The following is a 13,788-nucleotide window of genomic DNA, read 5'->3' on the forward strand; positions in this document are numbered from 1 at the left end:
TCGTAGAGTGGTTGCCAACAACCCACGCTCGGCGGTTAACCGTAACCCCGGAGCAGACTCCCGGGTCTGGCTTATACTCACTCTACATGTTACCGGAACTGGGAGCCGTCAGTTCTCGTAGAGCGGTTGCCAACAACCCACGCTCGGCGGTTAAACGTAACCCCGGAGCAGACTCCCGGGTCTGGTTTATACTCACTCTACGTGTTACCGGAACTGGGAGCCGTCAGTTCTCGTAGAGCGGTTGCCAACAACCCACGCTCGGCGGTTAAACGTAACCCCGGAGCAGACTCCCGGGTCTGGTTTATACTCACTCTACGTGTTACCGGAACTGGGAGCCGTCAGTTCTCGTAGAGCGGTTGCCAACAACCCACGCTCGGCGGTTAAACGTAACCCCGGAGCAGACTCCCGGGTCTGGTTTATACTCACTCTACGTGTTACCGGAACTGGGAGCCGTCAGTTCTCGTAGAGCGGTTGCCAACAACCCACGCTCGGCGGTTAAATGTAACCCCGGAGCAGACTCACCGAACTGGAGACTTTTCCAGCTGATATACTCTTTTCCAGATATAAACATTCATGTGAACAGCAGAGCAAGGCTAAAAAACACATTCCATTCTGGTTACATACAGATAAGAAGATTCACACGGGGAGGTGTGTAATAAGATTCACACGGGACTAAGCAACACCTCCATTCCGGTTAGATTCACACATGTATTGGGACATAATTTTTAACCGTTTCACCACATTCCACTGCTTGGAATTTTACACCACAGGCAATTAATGTGTACAGGCAATTTCTCCCCTTGTATACAAGTAAAATAAAAGATTGGTTTCAGACAATTCAAGGACTTTTCTCAGCCTTGTTTCAGGTCGCTAAAAACATTGACAACCTTTCCTCTGGTTTATCTTTGCAGATGCTGCTGGGTTTCTGTATTTGTTCCATGTTATTCCAGTTATTTGGTTTATCTCCAGCACCACCTTACTTTTAAAAATTATCTCTCTGCCTCATTTAATCGGATTATACATCATCCCTTCAGTCGTTATTCAGCTATTGACACTTTACTCACACTCAAGGTTAGAGTGGTGCTGGAAAAGCACAGTGGGTCAGCCAGCATCCCAGGACCAGGAAAGTCAACGTTTCAGGCAAAAGCCCTTCATCAGGATCATGCCCGATGAAGAGCTTTTGCCTGAAATGTCGATTCTCCTGCTCCTCGGATGTTGCCTGACCTGCTGAGCTTTTCCAGCACCACTCTATTCTTGACTCTGATGTCCAGCATCTGCAGTCCTCGCTTTCGCCTACTTTGCTCACACAGTCTGACACCCTTGGTCACCTGCAGAGACTTATTACTCGACTTACTATCCCACTCCACTCACACCATTTGTAGGTTGTTTAGATCTGTCTGCTCATAAATTCCGTGTTCTCACTTCACCTGACAAAGGGGCTATACTCTGAAATCTTGTAATTTCAAACAAACCTGTTGGACTATAACTTGGTGTAATGTGATTTCTGACTTTGTCCACCTCAGTCCAATACTGGTACTTCCATGTCACTCCTGAATTGTGCCTTGTAGATTGTGGACAGGCGATGAGTTACTCACCACAGAATTCCTAGCTTATGACTTGCTTTTGAATCCACAGTATTTTTGTGGCTGATCCAGGCCAATGTCTGGTCAGTGGTAACACCCAGGGTGTTGATGATGAGCGATTCGTTGTTGGTAATGGTATTGAAGGTCAAAAAAGGTGAAGGTTAGCTTCTCACTTGTCGGAGATCGTCATTTCCTGGCACGTGTGTGACGCAAATGTCTGTTGCCACTTGTCAGGCTAAACCTGGATGTTGTCCAGAGCTTGCTGTGTTGAACAGGGTAGTTCAGAACCTGAGGAAACTTGAATGATGCTGGACATTGTGCAATCGTGAACAAATATCCTCACTTCTAAGGATGCAGGTTAGGCCATTTCAGACTGAGGTGCAGAGAAATCTCTGCCACAGAAAAGGGTTGAGGCGGACGTTTTGAATGGTTTCGAGGAGGAGTTTGATACCGTTCTTAGGGCTAAAGGAATCAAAGGGTAAATGAAAGGTTAAACAGGTTAGCGAGGTTTGAGAAGAATTCCTAGAAGCATGGCATTCCAAGCGGAATTCTACCAACAAACGCATTAACTTGGACCCCATTTATCACCCCCCCTGGGAAAAAGAGCAGGAAATGACATCACCACAGGAAATGACGTCACCAACCCAAAGAGACCCAAATACACAAACGGAAAGCAGGAACCATCAACAGTGCTTTGTCTGAAAATGAACCTTCCAGCTCAGCAAGCAAACCTACATCCAGGATTGAACGATTAGCCATCGTCATATTGAATGGCATAAAAGGCTCGAAGGGCTGAATGGCCTACTCCTGCTACTAGCTTCCATGTTTCTGTGTCTTCTGACCTTATGATGAAGGCGAGGTCGTTGAAGGTCATCCCTGAGGAACTCCTGCAGCGATGTCCTGGAGCTGAGATGACGACTGATCTCCAACAACCGCAACCATTTTCCTAAGTGCCAGGTTTGACTCCAACTAGAGGAGAATTTGCCCCGATACCCATCGATTCCAGTTTTGTTAGGGCCCATTGATGCCACACTCTTGTCGAATGTGACCCTGATGTCAAAGACTGTCACTCTCAACTCACCTCTGGAATTCAGCCCTTTTGCTCCTGTTTGAACCAAGGCTGTAATGTGGTCAGGAGCTGAGTGGCCCTGGGGGAGCTCAAACTGGGCGTCTCTGAGGAGGTGCTGCTTGATAGCTCTTCCATCCCTTTACTGATGATCAACAAAGACTGATGGGGCAGTAATTGGCTGGGTTGGATTTGTCCTGCTTTTTGTGTAGAGGACATATCTGGGCACTTTTTCACATTGTTGGGTAGATGCCTTGGCTCGGGAAGCAGCAATGTGTGGAGCGTGACTCTTCACTCCTATTGCTGGGGTGGAATGGACTTTGAGAGAGTGGTGGATGCGTGTCCAGTTACAACACCTTTTAAGACATTTGGATAAGTATATGAACAGGAACTGTGCGGAGGGATGTGGGCCGAGCGTGAGCAGGTTTAGTCTAGTTTAGAGTTATGGTCAGCATGGACTGATTGGACCAAAGGGTCTGTTTCCTTTCTGTATGACTGTCTGACTCTATGCCTGTGAGTAGGACCAGTGAAAGTGGCATGATGTGGGAAGGGACATGCTAATGGAGTCACTCAGGCAGTTACCCGTCATTAATTTTTTTTTGTCAATCCTTTATTTAACTTCTGGGTTACTGTGATTAAAGTCAGGATTGGCATCTTTATCAATGTGACAAATTATAGAGGACAAATACAGTTCTATCTCAATCGATCCCAGGGCAGGGACAGCACAGGGTTAGATACAGAGTGAAGTTCCATTTACTCTCTTAAACTGAAGTAAAGCTCTCTGTACTGTTATACACAGATAATAAAGCTTTCTATATCCTTTAAACTGAAAGTAAAGGCCTCTACTCTTTTAAGAAAGAAAGTGGAAAGTAAAGTCCCTTGACACCATCTCCATCAGAAACAGCACGAGGTTAAATACGGCGCAGAGCTCTGTCCACTCTTTGAAGTAAAAGTAAAGTTTCCTCGACTCTGTCCCCACGACTGAGACTGAACAGTGGTTGAAAGAAGTTCCCTCTACTCTTAAGCTGGAAGTAAAACTTCCTCAACTCTGCCTCCATCACACATTCCAAGGATAGGTTAGATTCAGACTAAAGCTCCTTATAACAAAAGTAAAGCCTCCTACACTTTTTGTAAGCAGGCAGTAAAGCTTCACCTTTATTTATTCTCTGTCCCACAGAACAGCTTCTGTTGGGGGGCCTATGAACTACTCCCAGCCATATTTTGACCATTATTATCTCTTACTTCCACCCATATGGATTTTTTATCGTCCAAACCAGGATCATTTCTGACCATTATGCTTATTTCTCTATCAAAGCTATTTCTCCACCCCTCCCTTCCTGCCTGTGTTTTTCAAATAGTCACATACCTCTGAAGAATTACTTCTGAATTTTGGTCTCCTTGTAAATATTTCTCTGTAATAGATTGAAGATCATACCCATTTCCCTCTGTTTATGTTGTTAATTCAGCTTTTTTTGTTGAATGATACGTAGATTTAAGCAAAGGGCCATTCATTTTTCCTTGTTAGTATTTTATTCCCTCTTTGGACATAATTGCTGCTGTTTCTTATGCTTTTAAACTATACTCCTTCCTGTCCTACTCTGTCAGAAGTCACACAACACCAGGTTATAGTCCAGCAGGTTTATTTAAAATCGCAGGCTTTCAAAACGCTGCTGATGAATGTGGTGTAAAATTATGTCCCAATACATGTGTGAATCATAATGTAACACATGTATTGGGCCAAGCAGTGGAATGTGGTGAAACGGTTAAAAATTATGTCCCAATACATGTGTGAATCTAACCGGAATGGAGGTGTTGCTTAGTCCCGTGTGAATCTTATTACACACCTCCCCGTGTGAATCTTCTTATCTGTATGTAACCAGAATGGAATGTGTTTTTTAGCCTTGCTCTGCTGTTCACATGAATGTTTATATCTGGAAAAGAGTATATCAGCTGGAAAAGTCTCCAGTTCGGTGAGTCTGCTCCGGGGTTACGTTTAACCGCCGAGCGTGGGTTGTTGGCAACCGCTCTACGAGAACTGACGGCTCCCAGTTCCGGTAACATGTAGAGTGAGTATAAGCCAGACCCCCCGTTGTAAGTATGAGACCTGGTTGTGGCGACGCTGCGGGGAATAAAATGCTCATATTCTAGCAGACTCGCCTCTTGGTCGTTTGTTCTGTGTCAGACTACTCTCCTACGAACCTGACCTTGAGAATTTTTTAAAACAATGAAGGAACAGCACTCCAAAAGCTTATGATTTCAAATGAACCTGTTGGACTATAACCCGGTGTCATGTGGCTTCTGACTTTGTTTCACCCCAGTCCAACATCAGCATCTCCACCTCATGTCCCAATCTGGGTACCTTTTATCTAAGTAGCTGATCTGCAATGCCATCATATCGTTTTGTTTTGTAAGCCTTTCCTGTGGTCTCCTTTCCTTTTTATTTAGTTTAAACCTCTTCCTCCAGTCCTAGTATTCACTTCACCAGGGCACTGGCCACAAATGCTTCAAATGAAGCCCAACAGACTGGAACAGCTTCCTCCTACCCCAATACTGACACAATTTTCCCATTCCTCCCATGCCCTATACTAACATGACTGACTGCTGTCCATGACAAAAGAAATTTGCAACAGGTTTAATCAATGTCGGGAAACTAACTTTTATCGTGAGCAAATTTATTCTTAAACAAGTGGTAAAGAATGGATTACTGAATTACAACTGAGCAATTTAGATCATACTCCTTTAAAACCCAAACATGCACATGGTGTGCTATAACCTGGTGTTGTGTGACTTCTAACAGAGTAGAACAGGAAGGAGCAGAATGCAAAAGCATTGCTTTCACAAATAAAATGGGCAAAAGTAAATGGTTTAACACAAAATATGGATGGAAAAATATACTCAGGAAAGCTGATTCTGGGAAAGGGGTGGTTTAGTGATGCAGGATCCTGGGAAACAGTCAGGTTGGTAGGACTGCCTCCCAGGAAAGCGGGAAATGTTTTTGGGATATGAAAAGTGAAATAGTGAGTGTTTAGTACCCAGAATTCCATGGTAAATGGAAACACATCCATGACACTGTTTGAGAATGAAGCGCAATTTGCCCCAGTTTCCTCAGTCTGACTCATCGAGTTAACTGACTCTTCATCAGCCTGCCCTTCGCAGAGGTCAGCTGTGTCCAAACAGATCGAGCCTCTTCCAATAACGATGGTGCATCCGGAAGCAGTTGGTTGGATGGGGAGATGTTTAGGAATCTCTGTGAAGTGATAGAGTCATAGAGATGTACAGCACGGGAACAGACCCTCCGGTCCAACCCAATCTAGTCCCACTTGCCAGCACACGGACCATATCCCTCCAAACCCTTCTTATTCATATACCCATCCAAATGCCTTTTTAAATGTTACAATTGTACCAGCCTCCAACACTTCCTCTGGCAGCTCATTCCATACATGTACCAACCTCTGTGAAAAAGTTGCCCCTTAGGTCTCTTTTATACCTTTCCCCTCTCACCCTAAACCTATGCCCTCTAGTTCACCGAAAACAGCCCCAGCCTGTTCAGCCTCTCTTTATAGCTCAAATTCTCCAACCCTGGCAGCATCTTTGTAAATCTTTTCTGAACCCTTTCACGTTTCACAGCATCTTTCCGATAGGAAGGAGACCAGAATTGCACGCAGTATTCCAACAGTGGCCTAACCAATGACCTGTACAGCCGCAACATGACATCCCAACTCCTGTACTCAATACTCTGACCAATAAAGGAAAGCATACCAAACGCCTTCCTCACTATCCTGTCTACCTGTGACTCCACTTTCAAGGAACTATGAACCTGCACTCCAGGGTCTCTTTGTTCAGCAACACTCCTGAGGACCTTACCCTTGAGTGTATAAGTCCTGCCAAGATTTGCTTTCCCAAAATACAGCACCTCGCATTTATCTGAATTAAACTCCATCTGCCACTTCTCAGCCCATTGGCCCAAAATGTTGAGAGAGACTCGAGACTGATGTTTTCCCAGAGAGTGGCCAGGGCAGTGGTCCCAGCAGTATTCCCAGGAGCCTTGCAAGGAGCTCTGTGTTTGTATAAGGAACGTTGGGAAGTTTCCAGGGAACGAGGGAGGCAGCCTGGGCTATCATTCAGTGTGTGAAAAACAGTTTGAGATCTCTTCCCTAGTTTGACAAGGCAATTGTTTTCCAGTCTCATTCCTTTCAGTGAAGACTAGTTGCATTTGTTACGCAGTCAGTACAACCCTGTGACACTCCTGTCTGGTACAGGCAGAGTGAGAGCTGCGGTTGCAGAATTAAGACTGTTGTCGAACTTAAAGCATGTTCAGCAGTTAGAATCAGAATGAGGGAGGTTGTGTTGGAAATCTGAAAGAGTTCTGCAGCCGGTCCGGCTCCCTTCAGTTCCACTCACAGGCCTGTGGAATGTGGCACAACCCAAGGGCACTCTTCAGAAGGCAGCCAGGGTGGGAGACTCTGCTCCTTGTCCCCCTCCAGTGGCAGAGAGGAGCTGCTGCAGCGGCGTTGCCATTCCCATCAGTGAGACTCAGACCAGTTCCTGCACATCAGTGACCACACGCGGCTCCTCGGTGACCACTCAGATACTGCAGCTCCAGGAGGTCACAGTTTCACGGGATGTCCCCTTCCCAACTCGCCAGCACGTGCCCTCGCACCACCTCTCCACAAAACCCTCCCTGACAGCGCCTTCTGTTCCCACAGCTCCACCCCCCCCTTCCATACCGCACATTCTCCTCACCATGACCCCACATCACCTCCCCCACCACAAGTCTTGCCTCCTGCTGTGGAAAGTGCCATATTGCTGTGTACGTTTGGAATACAGCATTCAGTTCTGGTCTCCCTGCTGCAGGAAAGAAGTTGTGAAACTTGAAAGAGTCCAAAAAAGGTTGACGAGGATGTTGCCGGGTTTGGAGTGTCGGAGGCTGAAGGGTGACCTTCTAGAAGTTTATAAAATCACGAGGGGCATGGATAGGGTAAATAGACAAAGTCTTTTCCCTAGGTTAGGAGAGTCCTAAACTCGAGGGCACTCCTAAGGTGAGAGGGGCAAGATTTAAAAGGGACCTGAGAGGCAACCTTTTCACACAGAAGGCGGTACGTGTATGGAATGAGCTGCCAGTGGAAGTGGTGGAGGCTGGTACAATTACAACACTTAAAAGGCATTTGGATGGGTGTATGAATAGGAAGGGTTTGGAGGGATATGGGCCGGGTGCTGGCAAATGGGACTAAATTGGATTGGGATGTCTGGTCAGCATGGACGGATTGGACTGCAGGGTGTGTTTCCATGCTGTACATCTCTTGGGGCTAACGTGCGTTATTTTTCCTGTTTTTGTTTTGCAGGTTGTGGTGACGAAGCCTGGGCAATGGCTCAGACCCTGCAGCTGGAGATTCCCAACTTTGGGAACACTGTGCTGGAGTGCCTGAACGAGCAGAGGCTGCAGGGCCTGTACTGCGACACCTCCATCGTGGTGAAGGGCCAGACATTCAAGGCCCACCGCGCCGTGCTGGCGGCCAACAGCTCCTACTTCCGCGACCTGTTCACCGGGAGCACCCGGGCCGCCTTCGAGCTTCCGGCGGCTGTGCAGCCGCAGAGCTTCCAGAACATTCTCAACTTCTGCTACACGGGAAGGCTGTGCATGAAGGCGGGCGAGCAGTTCATGCTGATGTACACGGCCGGCTTCCTGCAGATCCAGCGCATCGTGGAGCGTGGCACCGAGCTGCTGTCCAAGGTCAGCTCGCCCAGGTGCGACTCGCAGGGTCTGAGCGTCGAGGAGCCGGCCTGGGAACCCCCCAGCCCCGCTGCAGCCGCCCCTCACCCCCTCCCCCTGCCCCTCGCCTCCCGTGTCAAGGTGGAGCAGAGCGAGGGGGCAGGGACGGGGGTGCCCCGAGGCCGCCGGGCTGGAGAGGGACCCTCCGGGAGCAGCGCCAAGTCGGCCCGCCTCTCCCACGAGGGTCCGGCCTACCCCGCCGCGCTGCCCCGCGACCTCTCCAGCCCCGGAGCCAGCAGTGTCCACCCCAGCGACAGCCCCTTCTCCTGCCAGAACGACGAGGAGGACGACGAGGTGGAGGAGGAGGCGGCGGCGGGAGAGGAGGAGGGGCTGGAGGACATGACCGAGGAGCAGTACGTCCAGATGTGCAGCATGTACAACATCATGAGCGTCCCCCATGTCGGTAAGCAGGCCACGTGCCAAATGCCCACACGTGGGTGGGCGCACACGCACGTGCACACGCATACACGCACCCGCCCTCCGCCAACTGCGGGGGGTGAACGGTCACTACCCCACTCTGTCACACTTTCTACTCACCTCACCTGTCAGAACATGGGGTTAGGAGGAGGCCATTCAGTCCACCGGGCTTGCCCTGTCATCCTACATCACAGCTGAACATCTGGCTGCATTTTCCCACACCGTCTTCATATTCCTTGATGCCGTTAGTTTCCAGAATCCTGGTGATTTGAATTTCCATAGCTATCCGGAGTTAAGGTTTTCAAAGATCCGCCCACCCTTGGGTGAAGACATTCCTCCTCATTTCTGTCTAAGCTGCACCCCAACTCCTCTTTCCCCCTTCCCAACTTTATTTTGAGGTGGTCTCCCTGGTTCTGTAGTTACTAGGGGTTTCATAATATCTGTGTCCATAGTATCACACCTTTAAGGGTTTAGTACATTTCGGTGCGCCTCATTCTTCAAAGCTGTAGGTATTACAGATACACCTCTCCCAACCCCTCGACATAAGACAGTCTGTTGTTCTGAAGGTTAGTCTGGTGAACTTCCATTGCACTGTCTCTTTGTTACAAGTGTTACAACACTGGGTAAACTCTCCTGCTTAATTTAAAGCCAGCAACTCAGAAAAGATTTATCCCGTGCAGTCATCTGTAACAATTTGAGTGGCCAAGAACTATGTAAAGTAAAAATTAGCAATTTTATTTCTTAAAGTATAACACAATAATTAACTAACCACTATTTACAATTTCTTTCTCTAACCTATCTTTTACTTTCCCTTCTATAGTACTAGTCTGATCAAACTTCCTATTAAGATTTACAAAAGAACATTTCTTATCTCAGAACCAAATAGCTGTAGGTTCTTGTCTTGGGATCTTCCAGTGTCGTCTTTTCTCCTTGTTAGGAATTTCTGTGTCACAAGTTACTGATCAAAAAGGTATTTTAGAGTTTTTTTTCCAAGCAGTCTGGTACATGCTAGATCGTGGCAGTTCTCCTCTCAACTGTTCAACTTTCCCCGGTCTTGTACCCGAGAGTATCTGATTGTGTCATTGGCTTTTAAGATTGTCAATATACTCAAATCAAACTTGACTGGAAATTGGTATTTTTCGGGGTATAATTTAAACTGATTGGCTGAATTCAAATTTGTCTTTATCTCCAGGCAACAAACTAATTGAGTTGTTTGACCCAGTATTCCATTGTTGCCTTATTGAGAACACTTGGTGCGGTGGTCCTGCTGCTTTTAACTCTCTTAAAGGTACACCCACATCTTCAGAACACAAGTATGTCCTTCCTTTATAAAAAGAGACCTAAACTGCTCCAAGTGAGCTCTCACCAAGGGTCGATACAAATGCAGCAAGACATCTTTCCTCCTCTACTTACTTTCCCTTGAGATTAAGACCAACATACCACTTATCCTCCTAACTGTTGGCTGTATCTATGTCTTCGTCTTCAGTGACTCATGAACAAGGATGTTGAGGCCCTTTTGCACACTACTTTGCAACCTCTTACCACTTCAGAAATATTCTGTGTTTCTCTTTTTTTTCTTACAATTTGATACTTGCGATCTGTATTTCTGAGATGGATTAATAAAACTGGTACTGGTAGCCATCTTTGCTGACGATACAAAGAAGGTGGGCAGGTGAATTGTGAAAAAGACCTGCAAGGTCTGCAAAAAGCTGTCCATAGGCTCAGGCTCAGGAATGACCAAATGTCAAACCACCACAGCAAGTCAGACCAAAGGAGAAACGGGAAAATGATTGGGCAAGGCATTGACATGGAGAAGAGCAAGTCAGAGCCATAGGTTCCCAGCTATTTTAAAAAAGGTACAAGGTTTGAAAAGAATGCTTTTGTTAGTTGAGAATAGGTGTCTGTGAATGAACGTGCGTCAATTCTAATGAGTAAAGGGGCTGCGTTATGAGTTTGACTGACTATCTTAACTTGGTTTTAAATATAGCTATCAGCACACTTGGGACTGTTCAGCAATTGTCCACCATTCCCCACCGCCTCCCTTTGCCCCTTGTGTTATACATTGTTGTGATGGTGTGGAATTTGGCATTCTTGCAAAACTTTGACAACATGTACTACTTCAGATATACCAAAGACTCTGCTCCTGAAACAGACAGGGTAAGTGAGTGCGTAAAGATTTGGCAGATGGAATGTAATGGGGAAAACCATAAAGCTGTTTGCTTTGGCAGAAAAAATAGGAACGTAGAATGTTATTTGAAAGACGAGAGACTGCAGAATGCTCTGGTGGAGCTATCTGGGCGTCAGCTTTCCCTAAACAGGGAGCCCTGATACATAGACTCAGCAACAGTCAGTGTGCAGATACAAGAAATTAGGAAGGCAAATAAAATATGGGGCTCTTTTGCACAAAGGATTGGATTATGGAACTGGGGAAGCATTGCTACAATGGCACAGGACATCGGTGAGTCTGCACCAATGTGGGAGTGTGGAGAATTTTGTTAGCTATCCTTAAGGAGGGATAGACTTGGATTGGGGCAGTGCAGAGAAGGTTTAGTCGGATAATCCTTGGTAAGAAGGAGCTGTCTTTTGATGCAAAGCTAAACCGGTTCGGCTCGTGTTCATTGAGGATGTGAGAAAACGAAAGGTGATCTCATTAAACATAAAATTCTGAGGAGATCTGACTGGGTAGATGATGAAGGGATGCCTCCCCTTGTCAGGAGATCTGGAGGAAAGGGTCGAGTTGTCAAAATGGGGTGTCTCTGATTTCAGATGTCAGTGAGGAGGAATTACCACTGTAAGGGTCATTACTCTTTGGAATGCTCACTACCTATGAGCCATGCAGGCTGGGTTGTCACATTTATTCCAAGTTTCTGAAACACCTTTAACATGTGAGTGAAGGGCTGTGAGGGGGTAGGGACAAACTATTTTATTAATTGGCAGAGAAGGCTTGAGTGGGTGTTAGACCAAATCCTGTTCTCAATTCTTATTTCATGCTATTGTGTAATAAAAAAGAGACCCTTCAGCACATTGGGTCCGCACCACCAAAAATAACATTTACCAACTGCAAGGCTCACTCGGTGTTATATAGTCACTGGGCCAGCGCTGAGGGAGGGCCAGCGCTGAGGGAGCGCCGCGCTGTCGGAGGGCCAGCGCTGAGGGAGCGCCGCGCTGTCGGAGGGTGCTAACTTTGAATTTCATTCTGTAGCAGGAGCCTTTGATATCACTCCAATGCTGGGATCTTTGTTGAGCCAGAGATTGTTGTGACAGATCGGCCTGGTGTGTGAACGGTGCGGTTTCCAACTCGGGTCTTACCGCTGGCAGCTGCTGGGTGCGGCCGGGAAGGTGAACCGCGAGCGGTCCGTTGTTTTACGTTCTCCCTCTTTCTCTTCCAGCCCAACCGGAGCGGGTGGAGGCACTGCCTGATCACGTGGACGGCCGGTCGAGGATGAGAATTCGCCACGACCTGGCGGTGCTGCCGGCTGACCTGATCAACCAGATCGGTCATCGCTGCCACCCCAAGCTGTACGTGGAGGGAGACCCGACTGAGAAGCTTGAGCTGGTGACAGGTAAGCAACAAGCCATTGACCTGTCACTGGTCCAGACTGGGTTAAACCACACTGACCCAGGCTGGACCCGGTTAATCCACACTCAGTCACGGTGAACTGCGTCAATCCACACTAACCCGCGATCCATGAATTTGGATTGTGTGGATTCCCTGCTGGGAAGGGGAGGGGTTTGTTTGTGTGGATCAGGGAGTAAATACCGCAGTGACATGGAGGAGTAATGGCTGCAAGACACAGAGGCAGGTTAGGGAGGGGGTTGAGCAGCCTGCTGTTCTCCCCTGATGTTCTTCAGTGGCATCATGGAGCTGAGAACCAGATACACTGAACTGTGCAGCAGCTGTCATATCGTGTTAGAATTCCCAGAGAAACCAGTAACTTAGCAAAGAGACTAATTTCCCAAATTCTCCAACTGAAATATCCAGACTAGTTTTCACTTTTTAAGACATTACCAGAGAAAATAATCTAAATTTGGGTGTAATTCCAATATTAACTAACCAACAAGTCATAGGTCAATTTTAAAAAAAAAAAAAAAGTTTCTCGAACTGGGCATAAGTACGCCGTGGAAGGACAGTGCACTGTTTCTTTGTGGAATTTTCCAGAATTCATCTCCAACCGCTCCGCTCCCACTGGGTATCCAGACTGGACTATCACCAGCAGCGTACGACACAGTGATTTCTCCCTGTCTCCCTGATCTTTCACAGTCCCGACAACCCAGACTTTCGGAGAATCCTCTGTCCAACCCCTTTTAAAGGGTTTTTTCAGCTTTGGTCGAAGCACATCCTTGCAGGAAGTTTTGTATCTGCTCCTGATGTAGGGAAGGCACTGATTCTTCTCTGCTGCTTCTGTACAGCAGCTTATTCAGTATTTCTGTAAGTATTGTAGAAACTGTGAGACTTTGCACCATAATGGGTTTCCCCATCCACTCCCTTCTCCACTCTGTGTCATGGGAACATGAAAGCACGTGGATACTCCTCTGGACTGAGGTGTTGAACAGGAATTCGCCCACCTCCCCATTTTCCGAACAACGTGTCTCACTTTGAGTTAGAGGGACATAATTGTTTTGCAAAGTTCGGTGTTTGTCTCAGCAGTTGCTTTTATGATTGTAAAACATCTCGTGGTCCTTTGTTGGCACATTATTGAACAAAACATCGAAGCCAAGTCACGGGGTTATGTTAGAGGAGGTGATGAAATCCTTTGATGAAGAAAGTGGATTTGATGATTAAAGATGTAAAGTGAGGTAGAGGGCCATGGGCCCCAGATGACAGGAGGCCTGAGGCCACTGGGGTGAAGTGATGAAGATAGGGGTGAGGGTAGAGCATGGGGTGAGAAGAGGAGGTATGGATAGAGCTGGGGATAAGGAGTGAGAGGGGTGGGGGAGAAGGAGGAGGTGGG

General features: G+C 47.1%; 1 protein-coding gene across 1 annotated transcript in view; it reads left to right on the plus strand.

The window, feature by feature from the left end:
• Positions 1-13,788, plus strand: part of LOC122554625 (nucleus accumbens-associated protein 1-like) — a 24,853-nt gene that overhangs the window by 5,399 nt on the left and 5,666 nt on the right. Inside the window, exons 2-3 of the mRNA XM_043699946.1 lie at positions 7,992-8,822; positions 12,226-12,399. Coding sequence (XP_043555881.1) covers positions 8,015-8,822; positions 12,226-12,399 — 982 coding nt within the window. The 5' untranslated portion in view covers positions 7,992-8,014. The remainder of the gene's footprint in view (positions 1-7,991; positions 8,823-12,225; positions 12,400-13,788) is intronic.

This window comes from Chiloscyllium plagiosum, chromosome 11 (genome assembly GCF_004010195.1).
Source record: "Chiloscyllium plagiosum isolate BGI_BamShark_2017 chromosome 11, ASM401019v2, whole genome shotgun sequence".
In the NCBI taxonomy this organism is placed as follows: domain Eukaryota; kingdom Metazoa; phylum Chordata; class Chondrichthyes; order Orectolobiformes; family Hemiscylliidae; genus Chiloscyllium; species Chiloscyllium plagiosum.